Below are 27,264 nucleotides of genomic sequence, written 5' to 3' on the forward strand. Positions count from 1 at the left end.
TATGTTAACTGTTTTGTTTTGATATTAAATCAGCATTGCTTTCTGAATATAAACCCAACTTATGCCTCCGACAATTTTTCCATATTCTTACTGGCTTAGCTTTACTAATTTTTTCCAGTATTTTTACTTATATGTTCACAATGTTTACAAATCGGTAATGTTCTTTTGGCTATCAGTGCCACTATGACCTCAGAAGAGTGGGACAGTGTTCCCTGTACAGGACAGGACACCTTCTTAGCTTCTAGGAGCTCCTGAGTCAATCACTAACACCATCAAAAGAAGCTCCTGAGTTTGTGAAAGAGAAGAGCCACGTTATACAATCTGCCTGCCTGACCGTCACCAGATGAATGGGTCAAGGGTATGTGATATATATACATAATTAAGTTTACATATACACATACAATATATATATGAACAAAATTATGTCATCTGTAGGGAAATGGAACTAGATCGTCTTCATGTTGAGCTAAATAAGGCACAGTCAGAATGACAAATCTAGCCTGTTTCCATTCACATGTGGAATCAATGCTCAAAACCACAAGATTAGGACTATCTGGAAAAGGAAGGGGACTACCATTGGGAAGGTGGGCAGGAAACCACTGAGAATGGAGACAGAAACCTAGCAGGGTAAGTGTTAGTAAGATCAAAGTACATTATACACGTCACGTGTACAGACATGGCACGGTGAGAGCGCTTATTTTGTACAACTAATAGATACTAGTAAAAAATGGAGGAGAAGGACAAGAAGGGGTGAAAGGAGGAGAGGGAGAAAGGAAGAGAAGAAGGAGGAGAAAGAAGAGAAAGAGGAGGAGTCAATTTAGACATATTTTTTAGAGGACTTGTCCATTTTACCTAAAATCTTTGAAAAACAACATCGGGCACACTCCACTATCCCATTTTTAATGCTTTGTGTGTGGAGGGGTAGGGAGTCTTGGCAAGCATCAGGGTCAGCTGAGTAACAATCCTCAGGAGGCAAGAAGAAAATCCCAATCAACACAGTTTGTTAGCTGGTGTTAGTTCACACTTCTGGCAGTTTACTGTAGGCATATTTAAGTGCAGTACAACTGGAAAAGGGTTTTCTGGTGTAATACAATCCCCCATGCACAACAATGCATAATTACATAGAAACTCTTCTCAGGGGCTGGTGAGATGGTTAAGAGCACCAACTGCTCTTCCAAAGGTACTGAGTTCAAATCCCAGCAACCACATGGTGGCTCACAGCCACCCATAATGAGATCTGATGCCCTCTTCTGGTGCCTTTGAAGACAGCTACAGTGAACTTATACTAATAAATAAATCTTTGGCCGGAGCAAGTGGGGTTGGCTAGAGCAAGCAGAGTCCTAAGTTCAATTCCCAACAATCACATGAAGGCTCACAACCATCTGTTCAACTAAAGTGTGTACTCATATACATAAAATAAATAAATCTTTAAAAAAAAATGAAAGAAAGAAAGAAGGAAACATGTGTCGGTAAAATAAAAGCCAGAACCTTCTCTGCTTTAAAAAAGAAGAAAAGAAAGTCTTCTCTGAAGAGTCTCACTCTCGTCACTCCTTCCGTGAGACGGGTTCTGGAGTTGGCTGTATGTGTTATACTAAGGACCTAGGGAAGGATCTGTTGTAGTCGTGGTCATCCAGAGAGCACAGAGGTCATCTGGGCTCTGAGCCACCTCTGGTCTTGGTTGCTGGAGCTTGGGGAAGCAACTGGCCATACAGATAGTGTGAAGGTCACCTAAATGATTAGTCAACTCTGGTTCTCCCTGTGGAAGTTCTTTGCAGCTTGGCCTTACAGATAGCACAGATCACCAGGCTACTGAAAAACAGGTTATATATCTTTTCCCTTGAAAAAGACAACCGGGTATGTTTAGCATTCCTCGTTTCCCTGGTGCTCTCTGTGAGCCCAAGAACCTTTGTGCTCCTAAGAGTGTCTATGGTGTCTCCAACGAAAGCCTAACCACTAGCCTGGCAGTGGTGGCACATGCCTTTAATCCCAGCACTTGGGAGGCAGAGGCAGGCAGATTTCTGAGTTGGAGGCCAGCCTGGTCTACAGAGTGTTTTCCAGAGTGAGTTTCGAGACAGAGAAACCCCGTCTCAAAAAACAAAAACAAAACAAAAGCCTAACCATGGAGATAGCACTCATTCCTGATCTTGGTAGGCTATCTTCTATTATTTCCTTAAGATATTTAGCTTAAAAGCTATACTCAATTTTGTTCATACATTCCAAGTACCAACTTTATAACATTTTCACTTTCCCATGCAATTCTTTATTTGATGTGTATACCACCTGAAGACATTTTTTTTTCCAAAGCCTCAAACCAGGCTAGACTAGGACTCAGTCCAGCCTCCTAGAGAACTGGGATTATAGTGAGCCACCACATATGAACAAATATGTTAACATTTTTATAATTTTATTGAAATTTGCTTTGATGTCCAGAATATGCATATAATATGTACTTAAAAAGACTTGTGTATTCTGTAGTTGTTGAATGAGTGTTCTATAAACATCAATTCACTTAACATAGCTGTTACTGGTGCTAAGGACTTGTATACATCATTACCTATTGTCTGTCTGTCCTATCAATTTGCACAACTGTTTAAGGGTTTAACAGTCCTTGTGGAATTGCCTTTTTACTTCAAGAATTCAAAAGAAATCTTTTAATTCTATCCATTCCTGTTTCATTCATTTGAAGCTGTATTATTAAGGTGTCCAGAATAGAGTAAGCTACTGATTTAATTTTGGAACTGTTGAGTCTTCCTGATGTATTCATCCTTTATCATGAAGCAGCCTTCATCTCTGTTGGTAATTTTTATTGTGAAGTCTATTTCATTATTTCATAGAGGATATACATTAAGCATTGTAATGGAATATTCTGGGCTGGGGTTTTTTTTTGGGTTTTTTTGCTCTAAATAAATACATCATTTTAAAGGCACTTGATAAAAAAATAACCTTCATGGTTTCAATCATTTAAATCATAGTTTTCCATGGTATCATTCTGTCCTGTGAGTGCTTTCAAACTTCCGTTTTAATCCCTGGTTTCTAGCTGTGTGACTATGATATGACTAAGTGTGCTTAGTCATGATGCCCTAGTTAGATTTTTCTGTCAACCTGACATAGCCAGAGTCGTTTGGTAAGTGAAAACGTTGAGAAAATGTCTCCATCAGACTAACCTATAAGGAAGACTGTTGTGGATTTCTTAATTACTGACTAATGTGAGAGGGCACAGCCTACTGTGGGTGGTCCTAAAGTGTACAAGAAAGCAGGCTGAGCAAGCCATGGGAGGCAAACCAGTAAACAAGCGTTCCTCCATGGCCTCTGCTTCAATTTCTGCCTCCAGGTTCCTGCCTTGACTTCCCTTCACAACAGACTACAACTCTAAGATGAAAGAAAAATTTTCCACCCCAAGCTGTTTTTGATCATTGTGTTTCGTATAAACCCTAACTAAGATACATGCTAAGGAAGCGTGTCTTCAATTTCAAGTCTCCCACCAAATACAGAAAAAATATAGCTGTTGTTTTTCAATATCTCTACCCAAAGCACACATATATCAAACTTTTTTAACATTATCCCAAACTTCTGAAGCATTTACTGTTTTTTTTCTTTCTGATTTTATTATCTTTCTTTGTGCTAAATAATATATCGTTGTACCTTCAAGTCTAGTGATATTACTTTCAATGACAGCTGTAAACAGTAAAATTTTTTTGGATACCATATTCCTCTTTTCTAGACTTTTAATGTTCTCTTTCATAGATTTACTTTTTAACTAAAACTTTCATCTATGCAATAACTTCAAGAATACTTCCCATGCAATTGAGTCTAGCTGTGAAAGATTCTATAAAACATTTATTGACTCATCTGGGTAAGCCCAAGACAGGTCAACATTCATGTGGAAGTAATGTTTTCCCTTGTTTCCTCATACATTAGTAATTCTGAACTGAAACCTGGTGACTGTAAACTGTACTCTGAGACTTTCAATATTGTCATATCCTCTGAGAAATGCTTGTTTTACATCTTCTAAAGCATGTAACTAAACTCAAAATCCAATCATTGCTCCTTACAGCAGCCACGGCTGCAAGAGGCATGCTCAAGATCAAGAGCAAGTGACATCAGGAGGCTTGATGCTTGTTCAATATAGGCTTACTCTTAGGACCTAGCCAATCAGGTAGAGCTGTGTACAGCATCTAGGGATTTTCCTCCAGAGCACTCTCTTCTCATAAATTTTACCCCAAAATTTCTACCTGTTACAAATGCTATAAACTGTCTTTTCAATCAAATGACCACAAACACAATCAACTATAAATTAGTATTATCACTGAAACTTTCAAGCATACATGACAAGACTGTGTACAAATGCATATATGACCTAACACACTAAAGAGGAAAATAATGAATATATTTAAAGATATTTATGTCAGTTTACTACCTAGTTTTGTCAACAAAAGCCAAGGTCATCTTGGAAAAGGGAACCTTAGTCAAGAAAATACCTCCATCAGTGTCTTGTAGGCAAAACTGTGGAACATCTTCTTAATGATTGGCATGGCAGGACCCTGCAACCCCTGGGCAAGTAGGCCTGAATTATATACAAAGCTAGCTGAGCAACCTAGAAAGAACAGCCAGTGCTCCTGCACAACCTCTGCTTCAGATCCAGCCTCCAGGTTCCTGCCTTGATCTGCTGACTTCCTCTCTTAATGAACGAGCAGCAGTAAGGGGAGGTAAACCCTCTCCTTTCCTTTTTGGAGAGCAACTTTTGGTCATGGTGCTTATAGCAATGGAAGGCAAACTACTTCAGTCAGCAAAGTTTAGTGGAATATTTTACCCAATTACTAGGCCATTTGTAGACAACAAAAAAGTCAAAATTTCAATAGAAATTGCAGCTATTTCTGGGGCAAGATCACTTTTTCCAAAACAACTTGATATTTAAACCAGAAAACATTAATACTTAACATTTCTTTTTCTTTATTCATGACTTTATTTAACAGTACTTTAGGTTTAAAAGCTATTCATTTGTCCAAGAAAATACCCCTAAACTGACTCAGTATATTTATGTTTCAGTAAAGGCAGATTTTATTGCTGTTATTTCTTTTGTTTTTATTATCTATGAGTGTGTATTAAACTCCAGCTAACAATTTCTCTATTTTATCTGACAGGTTCCAGGTACCATTTCCCATATAAGTTATGCTTTCTTAGCTAGGAAAGCACTTTGATACTATTTTAAGATATGAAGAGAGACAACCTTGTTAAGGAAATGCCATCTATCTGTATGGAGTAAGCGTCATAAATCATCAAAAGTTCTTAACTTGTGAATAGTTGTTAACAGAAAACTCTTTTTCTGAGACAAATAACACATCACATTTATGATAATGACAAATCCGCAGGAAAGAGAAACGCTATTAGGACAGCATGTAACCCTCATGTAGCTCCCTACACAGAAAATGGGACGCATGTAACACATTTCTTATTCTAGCTATACCTCCAATACAACAAAAGCACTTTGTTACATTATAAATGATAGTCAACTTCAGCTCAGATGAAAGGCACCTACTTCCTACTCGTTCAGCATCAGATAATGCCAAATAAAAATTATTTTTCTATGATGCATTTATTTTTAGCACATCACAGATGCAAATTCAATGTTGAAGCCACAGAAACGGGTCTGGTGAGGACTTTCAAATCAAAATGATCACATATATTAATGTAAGTCTACTGTATAAGAAAGTCAGGAAAAAATGCATGTCTTTACCCCTGAGAGAACATATCTTAAGAATTTGTGTTATTTATTTATTTTCAACTAAGTAAAAAACTTCACTACCCTCACAAACTTCTGGTTAATGTTACCAAGTTGATTATATTAAGACACACATAGAAAATGACAGACACACACAGCTGTGAAGTGCTTCTAGAGGCAGGTGAAAGGCCTGGTCTAATAAGTGGACTTCATATGCTGGCACACTTGTGGTGAAGGGTAGAAAGTCACCCTAGAAGTAGGAAATGGGTCACAGGACACGTGCAGTTGGGTGCCCTACTTTACCCTGGCTTAGTCCTACATTCCTTTCCTGGCTTCCTTTTCTACACTGCCATGCCCTCCACGCTAAGATGTTCTAAAACCTCCAAAAGCATTGACAGAGGAAAATAAACCTTCCGAGCTCTACCTCTCCAGAGGTAGCATCTGTGTCCTCAAGCACTACACAGGTGCTTACCCACAACCAAATCTGCCCACTCTCAAGCCAGCTTTTATACATGAGGAAACTTACAGTACAACAGGTAAAAAGCTTCATAAATACCACTGTCGGGGACAGGGAGGCGGAGGCATACAAGCTAAGAAACCAAAACTCTGAATTCCAGCCCATACGTGCTCCTCCCCCTGTTCCTTCTTTAAAGTTCAAGGCTCACACATACAATGGTAGAACTATGGTAGCAACGTGTATTTCCTTAACTATTTGGTTTTGTCCATGACATCAGCAACTAAAATTTCAATGTTTGCTTCAACTTTTCTGCAAAGAATCTAACATGGAAGAATTAAGGCTGAAGCTTCCCTCAACTAAATCTTCTCAAAATTAATTTTGGTTCTCATTACTGATATGAAAATTAATCAAGTATATCAAACACTCACACATAAAACAGTACTTCCAGATAAATAACAACCTATAACTTGGAAAAAGATCTAAACTCAAAGTCTTCAAACATTCCTATGTTCTTCCTCCCATTTTTAATATAAAAGAACCAAGAACCACCATCTTCAAAAACCACCACCAACAAAATCCCTTAAGCTCTGCTAGATGACAGAACACACCTGTAGTACAGTTACTCAGAAGGTGAAAGCAAAAGATGGAAACGTTAGTGACCTTAGCAACTCTGTGAGACTTGTCTCAAATTTTGTAAAGGGGCTGGAGTATGAATCTGGAGAGGCAGCTCAGCAGTTAAGCATACTTGTTCCTGGCTGAGGACTCACATGATGATTTACAAGCATAGTAACTCCAGCTCCAGAAGATCTAAAACCATCTTCTGACCTCCTTGGTACCAGGCATGCAGTTACATGATCCACATGCATGCATACATGCAGGCAAAACACACAAATCAATTTAAAGGGGGTAAGAGGACTGGTGTATGTCTCATAACTAAATTGTTTGTCTCATATAATGTGCCATGGATATAGTCTCTAATACATTAAATATACAATACAATAGTAAGTCAATTATAAAGATTAAAATATCACAAAGATATATTTCTAAAGTAGGCATATTTTTAAAATTATTTTAGAAATATATTTTTAAAAGAAATTACAAACCAGTAAGACAAACAGAAAATCCTAGCAGTTGTATAAAAACAGCAGTAAGGGCTTCAGAGATAGAGCATATTACTCTTCCAGAGACTCCTGTTCAGTTCTCAAATTGGGCAACTCATGCTGGCCTATGACTCCAGCTCCAGGGAGTCCAACATGGACACACACAGAGACACACTTTAAGTCTAAATCAACAAGGCACTATGGGTGTCTATTGCCCTGTGTCTAGACGCTCCCATGAAAACAAGTTGATATCTGTACTGTCTCTTGATCTTACTGGGTCAAATGCTAAAGAAAAATGTAGCTAAGCAGGCTCTGCTGCAAACACTCCTCCTGGCTGTACACAAAGTATAAATGAAAGGACGGTCATGTAGAAAATCCCCAGAAGCAGTATAAGAACAGTGTGGCCCTAGCTACAAAATCTTGACTACTGTGATCAATCAGCTAAGTATCACAAAGGTAGTCACTGCTTTGGTGAAGACTTCCCTTTCCTAGCTATTAACCCTCTCTAAAACAAAACAAAACAAAACAAAACAAAACAAAAAAACAAACATAAGCCCATGATCTTCCATCCAGTTCCCCACCAACACTCAGATGGATCCTTGGAGCTGTGGGTGCCTCCCCATATCCACACACTCCATGCTTCCAGTCTGTCTTTCTCATGCCTTCAGAGAAAGACTGGCACGGAGAACCAGACTCGGCCTCTTCCTCTCGGACCAGCCCATATGCCCACAGTCCTCTTCTACAGTCTACTCAACTTCCTTACTCTTTGCTGACAAAGGATTGAGTAGGAAGAATAGAAAATGCTGTGTTCTTTCTTCCTTCTTCCTCTGCCTGGCCTGTACTAGAAGGCCCCTGTGTCCAGCAGAGGGAGAGGAAGGAACTCTTTCTGTAGAGTAAGTAAGAGTGGGTAAAGTAGAAATTTCTGGTTTCTTTGGAGACTCCGGTTATAATGATGTTTTGCTGAGGCAGACAGGTGAAAGGGCGTTTTGCTAAAACAGACACATGAAGAAATGTTTTGCTTAAGCAGACACACGTGAAAAGATGTGTTGCTATAGCAAATGTGAAAGGACGCATAATGTTTAGAAAGAATATGAATATGACCCCACAGACAGTGGGAGCTCGAGTGTTGGTTTGCCTCGCTCCACCTCACTATTCTGGGCTGATGACACGCATGTATTGGTTCTCCTTACACTGCGTTGCTGAGCTTCACCTGTGGTGTCTTCAGAGAGAGACACTTGCCAAGACTTCTGAGGTCCCTGCGGCTGGCTTCTTGCCACTGGCTGCAGGTTCAGATGAGTGCTTCGGGACTGAACTGCCCTTGCTGACTAGTGTGTGGTGTCTTCTGAGTGGACTGAACTACAGCTGCTGAATCATGTTTGCTGTTTGCTAGTAGACTTTTACTGCCCTTAGCATTTCCTGATTCTTTTTTCCTGCCCTGTCCTTCACCTTGAAAATGACTGGGAACAGTTCTAAAGGAGAAGGACAGAGTAGAAGAAACAGTGATTTAAATTTTATTAAGTATAGCTTACAAAACACTATTTTAGTTACAGCTTCATTTTATACCATGACCTTGCCACAGAGCTTCAAAAGTAGTTTGAGCATGGTCACTATGGGTGTACGGATCTCTGGGTCTGCTAGTCTAGCTTCCCCCTTGACTGGCAGAGGGATTATTAATTCAGTGTTTTCTCTCTGTGCCCTGGAGCAAAGCTGGGCTCTGGATCTAGTCTTTTAATCTTGCAAAGAGGTTTTTACTCAAAACTAGAGAAGGGTGGAGTTTATAGCTCACACTCTTAGTTCTTCTAAGATTCCCAGAAGTTTTCAGTCTTCTGGATTGAGTCTGTAATTTTTGCTACTCAATCCTATCCTGATACAACCTACATCCAACTAGGACGTCTGGGTTTTTCTCCTTCCCAGGTCAAGAGGCGGCCTTCTTCAGAAAGCTTTTGAGAACTAGATTTTTCCCTAGGAAGATGAGGCCTCACCTTTCTTCCTGATCCAAAACTTCCTCCTTGCAACAGTGTTTAAAGCCAGCTCCCTAAGCTGCTCTACTCACTAACTACCCATTTCCCAGTGATGAAATGAGACCAATACCTGGGCACGACTGATGGGGCATCACTGTGTGAGTGCAAAAACAAAACACATTATATTTTTTAACCATGTTATAGCTACCAAATAATTTGAATATATTGTTATAAAATGTGACAGTAGGGGAAATCAAAGCTTATGTTACCTCATATGAAACTTCTACCTTTTAAGGAAAATAATCAAGTTTACACAAACCTTACCAGAAAAAAAGGAGAGAGAGTGTGATTTTAAGAAACCAGCATTACTTGTGCAAAATACAAAAACTGGCAGATACAAAGTATTAAAAGATGAGGGCTGGAGAGATGCCTGGGGGTAAAACACTCGTCCAAGTGTGAGGGCTGGAATTTGGACTCTCAGAATCTACTAAAAAAGCAGAGTAGGCATGACAGCCTACCTATAATACCAATGCATATACAGGATTCCCTGGGGCAAGCTGGCTCACTAAACTAGTCAAATCTCTAACTTCTGGTCTCAAGTGAGAGCAAGCAAGACAACACACAACACTAACTTCAGGCTTCCACATGTACACAGAGAATAAAAATGTTTGCCACTAGGGCGATTACCTGACTCCAATCCCCAGGACCCACAGGGCAGAAGGGAAGAACAGACTTCCTCCAAGCTGTCCTCTAACCTCTACACATGAATATAATATGCACACCCCATCAATCAATCAACAAATCAATAAAAAAATAAATGTGGTTTTAAAAACTAAAAAAACACAATCATCCTACTACATGCCAAAATAATTTGATAATAAAACATCCACTCCTAATGGGAAAAGCCCAGCAAACTTAGAAGTGTGAGACAATATCTTCAAGATGATAAAGGATATCTATAATAATAATAATAATAAATAATAATAAGGCCGGGCATGGTGGTGCACGCCTTTAATCCCAGCACTCGGGAGGCAGAGGCAGGCGGATTTCTGAGTTTGAGGCCAGCCTAGTCTACAAAGTGAGTTCCAGGACAGCCAGGGCTACACAGAGAAACCCTGTCTCAAAAAAAAAAAAAAAAAAAACCAAACAAACAAAAATAATAATAATAATATAGCTAACATTTTGTTAATAGTATAAAACTAAATGCTTTCCCCCTAAGATCAAGAGCCAGGCAGGGATGACTACTCTGACAAATCCTATTAAACTTTATAAAAGATATCTTAGAAATGCATTAAGGTGAGAAAAATGCTCTTCTCTAAAGAAAAAATAAGTCAATTCTTTTTACTAATAATATTGTTCTTCACAAAGAACATCCCTAAGAATCTATTCTATTTAGAGCTACCAGAATTAGTGAAGCTAGAAAAGTCTAGAACAGACTCTGCACATGTCCTATGACCTCCATATACATAGAGTTAAAGTTAACAAATTTAATGTATAGTAATAAAACTGTTTTATAAGAAATACCAATAGATAAGACCCTTAAAAAAAAAAAAAAACTAGGAGCTGGAGAAATGGCTCAGTGGTTAAGGGCACTGGCTCCTCTTAGAGAGGACTGGGTTCAGTTCCCAGAACCCACATGGAAACTCCCAACTGTCTGCTTTTTGCCCAGCTCTAGGGGATCCAATGCCCTCTTCTCGCCCCCACAGGCACCAGGCAGGTACATGGTGTATAGAAATACATACGGACATAAGACTCCTACACATAAGGATTTTTTTCAAAAACCTAAATAAAATTCTAAAATAAAAACAAAATGTTCATAAATCAAAAGAGCCAAAACTATTTATCTGCCAACTCTCTAAGCTCATAAAACCCAACTAAAACTTTAATTTTGTAAAAACCAGTAAGTAAATTCTAAAATTTATATTAAAAGAAAATAAAATCTTCAGTTGTAGTCAAATTACAAAAACATTTTCTTTTACACCATTCATATCTCTTCTAATCAAACAAGCAAACAAAGTATTACATGACTCTACTTACTTCCTCTCCTGACAGGTAATATGCAGCGAGGAGCCCTCCTATAAAGCGAATGTTAACTTCAAAGACAGACACTTCTGAATTCTGTGGAGACAAAGTGAAAATACACACATACATATAGTGCTTCACAGTTTTCAAAGTTTTTCCTTTTTTATAAGCTCACTGGTTTCTCATCTACAGTGTGTTTTGCTTTAATACTCTGCACTTTCATTTCTCATGCCACAAATCCTGACTTCCATTTGTTAGCTCACGCAAGTTCCTCTATTGTTACCACCACAGCTTCCTAACTGCCAAAATCAATGGGCCATTTGATGTACCCTCCACAATCCTGTGAGATTATCCTAGGATTCACTGCCACTGACTATTGTTGGCTCCTTGTGAAGGCCTCCACACTTCCTTAGTAATGAATCTCAAATCCAAAAAATAAAATAAAAAAACCTCCTCTAATGATTCTATTGCATTTATTTTAATTATTATAGCATAAACTCTATTTCTATCTCTTCTCAAGAATTTTTAGTACTTTGCTAGTACCTAATAACCTAATAATTATTAAAGGAGATGCCAAAGACCAGTAGAATTATTGTTAATAAATTAGCACTGTTGAAAACCCACTACTATGTCAGAAACCAATGTTGACATTCACAGCACATATATATCAAAATGAAGAATGGATATATAAAAATTTTAAAAGAAAAATAAATGCAGAAGTAGAAGAAAATTTGACAACAAGCAAACTTAAGAACACATAATGTGTAAGAATAAAGTAAAAATTTTTGTAATAAATCAATTATGAATTTGAAATTTCTCTAAAGTGTAAATTATCTACAAGAAAAGATCATAAACAAAACTAAAAGGCAAACAAACTGAAGCAAATTTATCACAAATATTTACATATGTAATACACAAACTATTTTGTACAATTTCAAGGTGGAAGAAAAGACGCTCTCCACTCTATTATTTTATCACATTGAGGTATGCATACATGAATAACTATAGTAAAAAGGTTTTATAATGAATACCAATAGATAAAACCCTTTAAAAAGAACTAAACAGAGGCTGGAGAGTTAGTTAGTGGTTAAGAACACTGACTAATCTTCCAAAGGAACTGGGTTCAATTCCCAGCACCCATATGTCAACTTACAACTATCTATAAGTCTAGGCCCAGAGGATCTGATACCCAGGGAATAGAGAAAACATTCTAAATAGAGCGCCTAGATGCTTATATTTAGGCTTAGACATTAGGGCATTTCTAGGACCAGTCAGTGGCTCAGTAGGTAAAGCATCTCCTGTGAAAGCACCTGGGCTGGAGCTCTAATCTCTAGCACTTCCATAAATGCCAAACATGAATGGGAGTCCTCCACATAATCCCAGCAAACAGGCAGAGCTGGGAGAGAGGGGATCCCCAGAGAAAGCTTGCTAGCTAGACTAGCCAAACAGGTAAACTGGGCTCAGGTGAGAGACCCTGAGTGATAGATGAGATGGAAAGCAATCAGCCAGCAAGGAAGACTTCACTAACATCAAGCACTGGCCTCCACATCTCCACATGCAGCACTGCTACGGACATCCAGCTACCCAGATGGTCACACTGGATGCAACATTATGAATGAGGTCAAAGGAGTCCTGGAGATTTGTAGAAGTGAGGCATGTTCCCTCCCTCCCACCACAGAAAGTCAGACTGCCTGCCTTCCAGTCACATGTGCACAGCTTCCTGGACTATTTCTCAGAAACATCACATTAATAAGAAATTCTCCAATAGTTAGGAATGATAATAATGATAATGATGATAATAATAATAATAATAGGTGTACTCTATTATTCTATCATTACTATTATAAATGTTATAAACTAAGCATTATAATGTAAAGCAGTTAATTAGTTAGACTAGTTCATTGTTTCTCCCTCAGCTATTATGTCCTTAACTGGCTTTAAATAATTGCAAGAAATATAAAGACAGTGAGAAAAGATGATAAAAGTAACAAAACAAATGATAATTCCAAAAGAATGAAGACTTAGCACAGTTCAACAAACTGCTGAGACCATGTTCACAGCACCACAACTGCTATCTTCACCCATGAGATCTACTTTAACAGGACAGCATTCACCATATGCAGTTGATAACTAATAGAAATGTTCTTCTCACCTTCCTGGCTGGAATCTGGAAAGTCCAGGATCAACAGCACCAGCAGATTCCGTAACTGGTAAGGGCCACTCAACTGATTCACAATGGTACTTATACGACCTCGCACGTATGAAGCAAAGAAGTTCTCTGAGAACTACATTATAAGGAACTAATTATATCCATAATAGCTTTGTCCTGATGAACTCATCATTACCCAAAGAACCTTCTAGTTCCAACCCATGAGTGACTAATATGAATTTAGGAGGGTAGAAATATCCCAGATCAGAGCATTAAACTGTCCTTTTATAGTTAAGGGATTAGATAAATTGCCAAGGTATACACACCACACTGAAATCAAGGTTTTCTTCAATCCATCTTTGCCCATCCATGAATTCATCATGAAGCCCCATGATATAAAGGGTATCCAAAGCATCCACTATGGTGGCACCCATCTGTGAGCTTCCTATATTTAGGAGGAAGAAACAGCTGTTGTTAAAAACATCCCCTCAGGGACAGCAACCCCATAAGAAGAACAACAATATCTACTAAATGGATCCCTCAGAGCTCCCAGGGACTCAACCACCAACCAAAGAGTAATGGGTGGGTCCATGGCTCCCCCTTCACATGTAGCAGAGGATGGCCTTATCTGGCATCAATGGGAGGGGAGGCACTTGGTCCTATGGAGGTTTGTTGCCCCAGAGAAGGGATGCTAGAAGGGGTGAGGTACAAGTGGGTGGGTAGGTAGGAGAGCACCCTCATAGAGGCAAAAGGGAGGGGGGAATGGGATGGGGGGATTGCAAAGCGGAGACTGGGAAGGGGGGCAACATTTGAAATGTAAATAAATAAAATAATTTTTTAAACTGAAAAAAATCGCCTTCATCTAAGTTCTATTTTTAATTTGTACATATTAAGAGTAAATCAAAGATTACTTTTAAGTAATGTCATTGCTTACTTTTCTATTAGGTAGAAACAGTTTGATAGACTTTACAAAAGATAAGATTGGGGGAGCAAATTCAAAAATAAGTGAAAACTAACAGTATAGTCTCCTTGTTTTTCTGTCTTGGTCAGAATATGAGTATATACTTAACTAAAGTATGAAAAATGTAAGAGGAGGGTAATGATTCAAGAAAAGGGGACTATTCAAAATGACAGGGTAAGACACAACATAAGCCATGTCCTTCTGGTTCAAACCCGTAGAAGGGGGGACATATATGTATAAGAAGTTCATAAGACTCATATAAATAAAATAAATCTTTTAAAAAAATTCATAAGACTAAATAATTATAATAAATTTTATTACTTTTTTTTTGGTTTGGTTTGGTTTGGTTTGTCAAGACAGGGTTTCTCTGTGTAGCCCTGGCTATCCTGGAACTCATTTTGTAGACCAGGCTGGCCTCAAACTCAGAGATCCACCTTCCTCTGCCTCTCAAGTGCTGAGATTAAAAGCATGCACCACCACACCCAACAATGTTAATACTCTTTAATTAAAAAAGAAAATAACAGATAGAAGAAAAAGAAATGATGAAGTAAAATATGTAGAGAGAAAAATCAAAATACAAGATGCCACCACATCTAACAAACAATCCTAGTCTTTAGTTTCAGAAAGCAGGTCACGAGGAATTAACTAAGCGAAGCAACCCAATGGGTACTCAGATCGGCCCTGCACACAGGACAAGAAGGCAGGACAGCTTACTGGATTTTCTTCTCTTTCTTCCTTTTTCTCTCTCTTGGGGGTGTGGGTAAAACTAATTTTCCCCTCTATGGCCTAAAGCTATAGGCACAAATATCTTTTGATCTTTGTCCTTAAGTCACATACCTTTTTGTTCAAATGTCCTTAATAATTCCTTCACCTCATCAATAATCTATCTTTCTATTAATTAAACAAGTATACAACACCCTGATAACATGATTTGGTTTTCTCCAAACTCAGTTCATGCCAGTATCATCCAGAATGCCCATTTGGAGTTATTACACACACACATTTTCATTTACTTTTCTTGATCCTCAGCTTTTTTACTATGATAAAAGCTTTTCTCTCATATACTCATTTGACCATCTAAAAGATAACTGTTAGTATGCTCTTCAGACTTTTTTTTTTTATATGTAAGTACACTGTAGCTGTCTTCAGACACTCCAGAAGAGGGCGCCAGATCTTGTTACAGATGGTTGTGAGCCACCATGTGGTTGCTGGGAATTGAACTCTGGACCTTCGGAAGAGCAGTCGGGTGCTCTTACCCACTGAGCCATCTCACCAGCCCATGCTCTTCAGACTTACTGGACTCCTTCCTTTAAGGCCTGCCAGCGCTGCTGTCCCTCCTGTACTGCAGCAGCTATGTTCCCAGTTACTAGTCATCTCCTTGTCTACGCTGCGCATTGCATACATACTCTGCCCACACCATCCGAGTTACTTACACAGGGTAGATCTGTGCCATAATTTAAGAGCTAAGGAATACATGAGTGAAAATGAAACCATTGTTTGCTAGATAACATAAGATTTCACCTGGAAAAAAAAACGCAAAATAACTGGAATCACCTATGTGTGAACTAACAGAAAAATGACAGTGCAGATGTGTAACACAGCCAAGCGTGGTGGTGCACATTTTAATCTCACCCAGCACTAGGAGGTAGAGGCAGGGGAATCTCTGAGTTTGAGGACAGCCTGATCAACAAGTTCTACAACAGTCAGGGCTACCCAGGGAAATCCTGTCTCAAAAGGGTGGGGAGGGAGTGTTATATACCAGTTTTTTAATTTATGGGATTGTCAAAAGGTTCTGAAAAAATAATAACTTTAAATTTTTACTATTTAATGAAAACAAACGAAGTAAATGAACTCTCAACACTACTGAGAAGGAAAAGGACCAGCAAGCATGAACAACAGAGTCAAACTACCAAAGCTAAAGGCAGAAATATATTAGAAACAAAGAAGAGTATCGAAAGAACTAATGTGAAAGATGGTTCTATAAAAACAATCATACAAAAGATCTATTCCTAACCTAGTTTTTCAGAAGGAAAGAAACAAATAAAACATCAAAATAGGAAATAAAAAAGCAACAAGATAAAATTCCAAAAGTCTTACTTTATTTTCACAATAAATTTCAAAATCTTAGATTAGTGGGACAGTGATCTGACTATATGTGTGAGAAAATATTCAAAGAGCCACTCACTATAAAATTACCACACATTCTACAATGTTAAGACTGCCAGTTCTACTCTGTACAAAGTGCTACACAACTAATTTTGAAAATAGCAACAGCCTGCTGCCAAACCAAAGCAAAAACACAGTTCAAGAAAAATATACATCTGGGTGTCATGGGTGCACACTTATTTCTTTTTTAAAGAAGTATTTACTTATTTTATGTGTATGAGTACACTGTAGCTGTCTTCAGACACACCAGGACAGGACATCAGATCCCATTGCAGATGGTTGTGAACCACCATGTGGTTGCTGGGAATTGAACTGAAGACCTCTGAAAGAGCAGTCAGTACTCTTAACTGCTGAGCCATCTCTCCAGCCCCTGTAGTGGACACCTTTTAAATCCCAGCACTCAGGAGCTGAAGTCTCACACCCAGGTATATAGTAAGACCCTTTCTCAAAAATGAATGAATGAATGAATAAATGGATGGATGGATGAGAGGGAGGGAGGGAAGAAGGAAAGAAGGAATGAGGGAGGGAGGAGGAAGGAAACAATCTACAGAATATACCTCATAAACATGAAAACAAAAATAGCAAACTATTAGCCTATCAAGCCCTAGTTAAATCAAACGTGAAAAGACTTCTATATGTACATACATAGATATATGTACAAAGTCAAAAGGAGCTTTTAAAAAGCATTGCAAAGTCAAACTTTGCCAAATCAAAATCCCTCTTTTTAAAATGCAAAAAGTCCTTTAACATAACTCCACAAAAAATTCTCCAGAATATCAAAGAAAAAGCATCCATGCAGCCAGGAGGTGGTGGTGCCTTTGATCCCAGAACTCCAGAGACAGAGGCAGGCAGATCTCTGTGAGTTTGAGGCCAGTCTGATCTACAGAGTGAGTTCTAGACAGCAAAATATGCACACAGAAAAAGCTTGTCTCAAAACAAAAAAGATAAAAAAAGCATCCATGTTAGTCAATCATGTGGTACAAACCTGTAATTCTAGCACTTGGGAAGCTGAGGTAGGAAGATATTAAGTTATAGAGCAACATAAGCAAGCAAAAACTTGTCTCAGAAAATCAAAGGATTCATTCTATTAACCATGTCTGGATAGCTAGGACCAGTGCTAAGCTATAACCAGCAGCAGTCTCTTCTACTCTTGGTCCTCTGTAGCAGCGGGCCCAGAGAGGGTAAGACACATGACTACAGCCCATCAGTTAGAGAAAACAAGAATCAAAGATTCTTTCAATCTTATTTCTAAGAAATCCAAACACTTCCCTGATTCTACAAATACAGTACACAGTATAAAGACATGAAACCCCAAATGCTGAGCCTCTCCTCCTAAGAAGCCAGCATATATAGAAGGGGAGGGGGAAAGCCTGAGCTGAATCAACTCTACACCAGGACTCCGCTGAGATGACTGAACTGGTTCAAGTCATTTTGAGATGGGTTTTTTGTCATCTGCGAAGTACTTTGGTGGCAAGGATTAACTAGACAAGGCAAGATGCACTGATTCCAGTTATCACATGAAAGAACCATTTACAATAAAAGCTTAGGGAAAGACATGGTTTAGGTTAACTCCCTGCAACCTGTAATATTGTGAGTTAGAGTTCAGTACCTGTCCACTCAACCTACAGTGACAGGAGATGGATTGAAGAAAACTGTCTTGGTTTTTGTCTGTTGGTTTGTCTGCTGGTTTGTCTGTCTGTTTGGTCTACAATTTTAACTCTACAAAGTCATAATAAAATTTGGGGTAACAAATGAGACAACTGGGTAAAGGGAAAACTGAGGGCTTGGGGCAAGGCTCAGCAGGTAAAAACACTTCCTGAACAAGCCTAGCAACCTGCATCTGAGTTCTGGAACTCCATAATAGAAGACCAGAACTGACCTCCATCCTGGGAAGGAGTGAGGGAGATGTTTCTATACACACACACACACACACACACACACACACACACACACACACACACTTTCTAATTTAATGAAGAAAATCCACATCTGCCTCTTATTTTCTATACATGTTTATCCTCAAATCCTTTAAAACTAAGGCTCATTGGTTATCACTGCTCAGGGACAGTCTCTGGAAGATAACTTAAGTATAATATAAAATATAAGTCTTTATCTTTAAGTGGACCATCATTTGTGACATCTACAAAAGCAACAGGAACTTTTTTATCTGTAACATTTTTGCAGAGAAAATATTCTCTATTTCATTAAAAGATACCAGCTAAATGAAATATATTATGAAAAAATATGGTAACCACTGACTAGCTACAAAATGTTTTTCTGTTCCCAACACAACTCCTAAATTTAGAACAATTCTTTTTGTTTGTTTTTGTTTTTTGAGACAAGCTTTCTCCTTGTAGCTATGGCTGTCCTGGAACTTCCTCTGTGAACCAGGCTGGCCTTGAAGTTGGAAACCTGTCTGCTTTCTGCCTCCAGAGTGCTGGGATTAAAGGCATGCACCACCACCACCCACCAGAACAACTTATTTTTTTAAGACATTTGTTTTTACCAAGGTGGGGTGGGGGTGGGGGGTGGGGATGAAGAGAAGGAGAAGAAGAAGACGAAGAAGAAGAGAGAAGGGAGGGGAACAATAATATATCTCACCACTTTTGGTGTGCTACATATTAAACTTCTAATAGCACACTGGAATCTCTCCACTGCTTCCTTTTCCTTTATGAGTATTACTAGGAGTACTTTACTGTCTGAAGGGGAGAAAATTGCAAATAGATATCTACCTTTCATGACATTAAACAAAAGAAAATACAGGGGGAAAAAGACCTTCAAAATACTTAGATAAAGATATGAAGTACCTATGTGTAAATAGAGTATCTAACACAAAGCTATGTATTTCAGTGCAACTAGAACTAAATCTTGACACACCAAAACAAAAAGTTCATATTATAACTGCACAGAAACAGAGACCTTGGAGAGTACTTTTAAAAGCCAGATTTTGTTTAAAAGATAGGAGGTGGGGGTGGGGAGTAATTCAAAGAAGTTACCTTACCAAAGATGTTAGTGGAATGGCCTTTCCTTGCAATAGGCCTGAGTTCATTATGTCCCCATCCGTATGTTCTGTAATTATCCCAGGCATGTTTCATCATCTGAGAAGAGAAAAATTGTAATACACCATTTGAAGCTATCCACAAACTGCTTTATTCTTCACATAATTTAGAGTTGGGATATTATATTCTTACCCATTCTGCCATGTTTCATACACTAGCATATACTCAATTAACATTTGTTTCAGTATAAAAACACACATACCTGCTGTGCTGGCTACTCTGATGTCAACTTGACACAAGCTAGAATTATCTGAAGGGAAGGAACCTCAAATGAGAAAATGCCTCCACAGCTGTAAGGCAGTTTCATAACTAGTAACTGATGAGAAAAGAGTCCAGCCCATGGTGGGTGGTACCATTCCCAGAATGGTGGTCCTGGGTTCTGTAAGAAAGCAGGCTGAGCAAGCCATTTAGGAGCAAGCCAGTAAACAGCATCCCTCCATGACCTGTGCATCAGCTCCTGACTCCAGATCCCTGCCATGTTTGAGTTTCTGTCCTGACTTCCTTCGATGATGAAGAGCAACGTGGAAGTATAAGCCAAATAATCCCTTTCCTCTCCAACTTGCTTTCTGATCATGGTGTTTCATTGCAGGAACAGAAACCCTAAGAAAAACAACTATACTTAATTTCAACTTACACAACAAAACATTAAATGTAATCAGAAAGCTATCTGGAGAAAGAGAGGTAGTTATCTGGCATTCTTTCCTTTCATAAAGTGCTAATACTTGGGGGAACAGCCCCTCTTCTTCACTGTGATAATGACTGGGCTGTCAATCAGGGGGTCTTGCTTCCACCACCAACTAATCCAGCCTGATTCTACAATCTCTTACCTTTAGCACAGAGATCAGAAGGTTTAAAGTGTTACAAAAGCAGTCCTAGGTAATATGCAACCAAATGGCCATGTCTGTATTCCAACTAAAATTGATTTTTCAAAAACAGGCAAATGAAAAGCTTTAGCCCACATGTGGTGAGCTGCCAAACCTTGCTCTCAGTCATAGTGACTTGATGGGTATATGGATCAAGTAGGATAATCAAGTCCTTTGTATTCATATTAGTCTAACAGCAGGAAGCAGAAGATTATCTTATTTAGGATCTCACGGGTTTATATCATTTAATCCTGATAATGGCTAACTCTCTCGCATCAAAGAAAAACCAAGTAATGAAAGAAAAGAGACAAATACAAATGCATTATTACAGACTTAGAATCAGCCATGCCTAATGCCCTTATTTGAAGCCATTAAACTAATAAATACTCTGTACCAGTTAGCATGAGTTCAGTGTCTTACAACCTATGTAGTTCTGAGCTACACAACAACATTTAGTGTAACAGTAAACTGTGGTGTATCATTTAACAACGTACCATCCATTAAACCACTTCAAAACGTGCTCTATGTAATCATATACCAAAATCAGGCAAAAACATTATAAGAAAACTCCAGACAAATACAGACAAAATTTCTTCTAAAACAAATATTGCTGTATAAAGAAAATATGTTAACATGATTTCATGTACCCAGACATATAAGGTGAGTTTAACATTTTTAAAAAAGTAAATAAAATTTACCATATTAACAAAAAAGTTTTTAAAAAATCAGACAATTATCTGATTTTTTTAGAAAAATATAGACAAAGCATTTCACAAAATTCAATATACATTCATGATAAAAAAAAAAAACCCTTAAACTGTAATTACAAAGAAATATCCTCAAACTAAGAGGCTACCCTGAACTGACCCAGCATGCCTAACGGTTGAATACTAAGCACTTAAGCTCTGGAGTAAGCACCTAACTCAGTCTGCTGATTCTCACCATTTCTTTCACACAATAGTTAACAGAAGGTCTAGCCTGTGCAGTAGGCTAAGAAACAAAGAAAGGAAAAGGAAAAGTACCACCATTCAAAGAGGATAATTATGTAGAAGGAAAATCTGAAGTTTCTACAAAAAGTCACTAGAAACAGTAGGTCAAAGCAAGCCTGGTAAAGGAACAGGACAAGCTGAGCCCCAATGCATTGCAAAGCTAACCTCTATGGAATCTGACAAACTACTGAGCCTGAGCCTTAAACTCCCTTAAATGCACGTGATTATCAATCCAAATTATTACATATGTAAGAAAATATTTCAAAACATTATAATGACATCTGAAAATGGATAATGAACGTATCTGAACAAAAAGCTGTCAAAGAAAGTATGCTCCCAAGACAAGCATACTAAGCAGCCATTGTGTAAAACAGACCACAGTGACAGGCAAAAATTAACATGTCCCCCCATCTTCACTAATCAAGGGCAAGGTTTACAACCAAGGCCAAGGGTGATGGCCATCAGGATGGAACATCAACTGAGCAGGATAAGGAACCACTCAGGAAACAACCCTGGCTATGTCGATAAGGATGTTTACAGGAGGCTTCACTGAGGAGGGAAGACCAACCCTGAAAGTGGGAGGTTCCATCCTTCCCATTTGGTTGAAACTGGGGGCGAAAGGGAGGAAAGGAAAGGGTAGACGCCAGCTGAGTACAGGATTCACTGCTCTCTTGCTCCCTTACTGCAGATGCAACATAACTAGCCATCTCACCTTCCCTGGCGCAACAATGTCTAACTGAGCCAAAAAAAGCCTGCCCACCTACCCTCCCTCCCAGTCCCTTCCTTCTCCTCCCTCCTACCCTCTCTCCCTTGCCTTCCTTCTCCTCCTTCCTTCCCCATCCCTTCCTTTTGTAGCTTCTGTCAAAAATGTCATAGCTGTCTCTTGTGAGACTACACCGGGGCCTAGCAAACACATAAGTGGATGCTCACAGTCAGCTTTTGGATGGATCACAGGGCCCCCAATGGAGGAGCTAGAGAAAGTACCCAAGGAGCTAAAGAGATCTGCAACCTTATAGGTGGACCAACAATATGAACTAACCAGTAACCCGGAGCCCTTGACTCTAGCTGCATATGTATCAAAAGATGGCCTAGTTGGCCATCACTGGAAAGAGGCCCATTGGACATGCAAACTTTATATGCCCCAGTACAGGGGAACGCCAGGGCCAAAAAGTGGGAGTGGGTGGGTAGGGGTGGGGGGGAGGGTATGGGGGACTTTTGGGATAACATTGGAAATGTAAATGAGGAAAATACCTAATTAAAAAAAAATGTCATGGCAGTGAGAAAAACTGACAGACTTTAAAATACATTAAAAACATATCCATACCAGACTATATAGATACGTGACTGTATAAACTGAATGTATTCTTGTTGATGCTGTTACAGCTGACGAAGCTGCTTCACAAGCAGTGTAACTATAAACTCTACTCAACATTATCAAGAACCCCAATTAACACAGTTTAACTCAATCCACTAGAGTTGGTATCCTCGTAATCTGTAATTCCTAGAAATTCCTTGAAAGACTTCTGGGGCTAAATAAATTTAAAGACCTCTGAGATCAACCATTTTCTATCATTTAATCCATGAAGAATCTTTGGAAGGAACATGGTCCTAATAGCAGTACAGTTCCTTAAAACATGGCTCAAACAGCATGAATTGCTTAAAATCTCATTTATGAAAGGCTCTGCACAGCATCTGGTACAATCCATTCAAACTGAATATTTTAAATTGCTTATTCAATAAACTTATACACAGATCTTACTCCTTTATAAAACCCTGGCTTCAAAAGATCTGTAGCATGGTGAAGCCATCTAACCATCTAAACAAACTTGAGCCAATTTCAAAAACTTTATGATCAATAAAGAAAAAGAGAGCGCTCCAATCCTTACAGCCATACTGAGGAACAAGGGGATGCACACCCAACACCACAGAATGTCCAGTCAGCCACAAAGCTGCTGTCTCTGGATCACCAGCCTCAGCTTATTACCTCTTTAATTTTGTCTCTTTTCTTCTTGATCTCCATGTCTTCTGGATCCCCACCACTGACCCCTACACGTTGTGGGACAGGGACAGGAGGCAGGACCCTGGTCTCTTTTGTCTTCATTGCTTGGGCTACTTTGTTTTTCTCTGTCTGGATTTCTGCACGAATTTCCTCTCTTGACTTTCTTAATTTTTCTTTTGCTTCTTCCAGGGCTTTCTCATGATCAGCTCTAATCTTATTTCTCAGACGCTCTTCTTCTTCCCTGGGAAATAAAAATAAATTAATTTAAAAAAAAAAAGAAAAGGTCAGAGTAGTACTTGACACCTTAGAATTCTCCTACGAAACTCTAAGGCCTGTTTTCTCGTCCCCCACATTAAAAGGTAAAGATTATCAGTGGCAGAAAGTCATCTGCTCAAAGAACAGAATATATAGAAGGAAAATGTAGTCTAGATGCTGAGTAAATATTTTACAATGAGAGGGGAAGCCTACAAAGAAGTTCTAATTCCACAACAGAGACCTGGGGAACTACAACCAGTAACTTGAAGGGATCCATGGAAAGAGGGCAAGGATGAGGCAAGGAGAACAAGAGGGCAGCGAGAAGGGAGAGCAAGTCAGTCAGTGGTGGTCAACAGCAGAGAGGAGACAACATGAACCCAGGACCAAGGGAAGAGACCAAGGGAAAGTAGAGGTGGAAACTTTCATTTATTTAGTACAGCATATACTGCTGAAAATACTCTACAAATGGCCAAGATTTAATAATGCAACAATTCCCAACTGAGGAAGACTAATTAAAACTCTCTTCAGCTTTTTTTAAAAATAAAAGTTCTAATTTAGTTAGTGGTGAATACAGTGTTTCTTATTCTAAATAATTGAGAGCACAAGTGTTTCAGATTTCAATTCATCAGGTTTTGAAAAGTCTAGTTGTGTTTTCCCACTCCTAACTGCCTGTCACAAAAGGGCAAATGCTACCATTCATGTGAGGTCTGTAGAAAAGGCAAAGCTACGGAGCTGCAAAGTAAAATATTGGTATCCAGGGACTGCAGTAGGGGTGATAAAGTCATTGCTTTATGGGTGCAGAGTTCCTGTTACCGGCATCAAAAGAGGTCTAAAGAAGGAGACTGATGGCTGCACAACAATATGAATGTACCTAATGCCACTGTATTCAAGGTGGCCAACAGGATAAAGTGTTATATATCCTTTACTGTGAAGTTTAAACCGGAAGAAAAGTCTACTCAAATACTTATACCAACTTTATTCATAATAAACACAAACTAGAAAAATCCAGATGTCCTTCAACAGATAATTAAACAGAAGACCGAAGACAGAACACGCACACGCACACTCGAGAAGAACAATGCTACCTTACCAAAAATAACGGAGAATTGTGCCTGCCCAATGTAACACATCATAATCCATCCATGCCACCCAAATCTTTCCCACCTGTCCACATAATCCTAATTTCATAAATAAGAAAAAGGGGGTCTACCAGGAAATATTTTTCTCTGTGGATTAAGAAATGGACAAAGTCAACTGAAAAAAAAAAAAAAAAAACCTGCCATTTGGCTGCTAAGTCCAAACTGACCCAACTATTCATCCTTTTCTTCAAACAGCTACAACCATGAGACAATCAGCATGAAAACAAACGGCCACCATGGACCAAAGAGAGAAGAAAAGGGGAGATTCTGCTGGAGCCCTCAACTACCTGCCCCAGATTTCAGACTCTGTGGAGTTCCTCGCAGTTAGGTGTTCTGCCGCTTTCAGTTAAGAGTCTCCCCAACTTACTCCATGCAAGCACAGGCATACACATAGGTTCAGAAAAGCAAAGGGCTTAATGGTTCTTTCAAGGGCAGTTTCTGTCTTCCTGACAAGTACTAGAGTCTGAAGAAGGAAACCAGGGGCTAACACCGTGTTTGCAGAGGCTTACAGGCATAACTGTAAAGCATCGTCCTCCCCACCCCCAAACCTCTGCAAACAGGCTGATTAGTGCAAATTATACAGTAATCTAGAGTCAGCACTGAAGTGGATGGCATGGGATATAGAATATATCCCATCTGTCTTTTCAAAGCTTCTCAAGGAATCAAGACCAGTTTATAGGGCCTGAGCTTTGTGAAAGAAATGTCTAACACATTTCTAAAACTTACTTCGTGACAGTCTCCTTATCACTTTAGTCTTCAGAGCCCTTTTAGCAAGATAGAACACACTAACCAAGGACATCTCTCTAACTATGCAATCAGTGAGGCCTGTGGCATCTTCATTAGCAGGGTGACAATAAACACATATCACCTCTCTGAGCCTCCTTTTCTCAGTATGACAGAAGGCCTCTGCCAAGCACACATGATTACTAGAAGAGATGAGAGGCCCCTTGGCTGAGAGTCCAGTAAAGTTCTGAAGTGTTCCTTCATTCCCTTCATGCCCTACCCTTCTCATTACTCCCCATTCCCCACACATAGCCATATACAGAGCTAAGTAATGACTAGGCTACATTGTCACTGTCCTTTGGGACCTGCACTCTTATACCTTTTCAGCTTCTCTAAAGAGGAAGAAAGCAACAAATTCTGGGAAAGACAGTGAAAATTTAAAAGGCATCAAATCATTCTAAGACAAGGCCTACATCTTTAAAGGCAAAAGTATCCATAAGTGTGTGGTTTTATTTCTGGGTCTTCAATTCTATTCCATTGATCAATGTGTCTGTCTCTGTACCAATACCATGCAGTTTTTAATCACGATTGCTCTGTAGTATAGCTTAAGGTCAGGGATGGTGATTCCCCCAGAAGTTCTTTTATTGTTAAGAATTGTTTTCGATATCCTAGGTTTTTTGTTTTTCCATATGAAATTGAGAATTGCTCTTTCCATGTCTTTGAAGAGTTGTGTTGAAGTTTTGATGGAGACAGTGTTGAATCTGCAGATTGCTTTTGGTAGGATGGCCATTTTTACTACGTTAATCCTAACAATCCATGAGCATGGGAGCTCTCTCCAATTTCTAAGGTCTTCTTCATTTTCTTTCTTGAGAGACTTGAAGTTCTTGTCATATCGATCTTTCACTTGTTTAGTTAGAGTTCCCCAAGATATTTTAAATTATTTGTGACTATTGTGAAGGGTGTCGTTTCCCTATTTTCTTTCTCAGCCCATTTGTCATTTGTATAAGGAAGGTTACTGAGTTGAATTAATTCTATATCCATGCACTTTGCTGAAGGTGTTTATCAGCTATAGAAGTTCTCTGGTAGAATTTTAGGGGTCGCTTATGTATACTGTCATATCATCTGCAAATAGTGACACCTCGACTTCTTCTTTGCCAATTTGTATCCCCTCCATCTCCTTTTGTTGTCTTATTGCTCTAGCTAACTTGATCTTTGACAAGGAAGCCAAATATATACAATGGAAAAAAAGAAAGCATCTTCAATAAATGGTGCTGGTCTAACTGGCAGTCAGTATGTAGAAAAATGAAAATAGATCCATATTTGTCACTGTGCACAAAGCTCAAGGCTAAGTGAATCAAGGACCTCAACATAAAACCAGATACACTGAATCTCATAGAAGAGAAAGTGGGAAAGAGTCTCAAACTCACTGGCATGGGGTTGGGGGGCGGGGAAGCACACGCAGAAGAATTTCCTAAACAGAACACCAGTGGCTCAGGCTCTAAGATCAAGAATTGATAAATGAGAACCTCATGAAACTATAAAGCTTCTGTAAGACAAAAGACATAGTCAATAAGACAAATTAGCAACCTACAGATTGAGAAAAAATCTTCACTAACCCCACATCTGATAGAGGGCTAATATCGAAATATATAAAGAACTCAAGAAGCTAACCTCCAAAAAAAACCAAACAACTCAATCAAAA

At 38.9% G+C, this 27,264-nt stretch overlaps 1 protein-coding gene across 1 annotated transcript in view; it reads right to left on the reverse strand.

The window, feature by feature from the left end:
- The window catches only part of Man1a2 (mannosidase alpha class 1A member 2), a 122,730-nt gene that overhangs the window by 68,331 nt on the left and 27,135 nt on the right, over positions 1–27,264 (reverse strand). Inside the window, exons 2-5 of the mRNA XM_021157562.2 lie at positions 23,431–23,686; positions 19,537–19,633; positions 13,735–13,853; positions 11,275–11,355 (exon numbers count right to left, since the gene is read on the reverse strand). Coding sequence (XP_021013221.1) covers positions 11,275–11,355; positions 13,735–13,853; positions 19,537–19,633; positions 23,431–23,686 — 553 coding nt within the window. The remainder of the gene's footprint in view (positions 1–11,274; positions 11,356–13,734; positions 13,854–19,536; positions 19,634–23,430; positions 23,687–27,264) is intronic.

This window comes from Mus caroli, chromosome 3 (genome assembly GCF_900094665.2).
Source record: "Mus caroli chromosome 3, CAROLI_EIJ_v1.1, whole genome shotgun sequence".
Classification (NCBI taxonomy): Eukaryota; Metazoa; Chordata; class Mammalia; order Rodentia; family Muridae; genus Mus; species Mus caroli.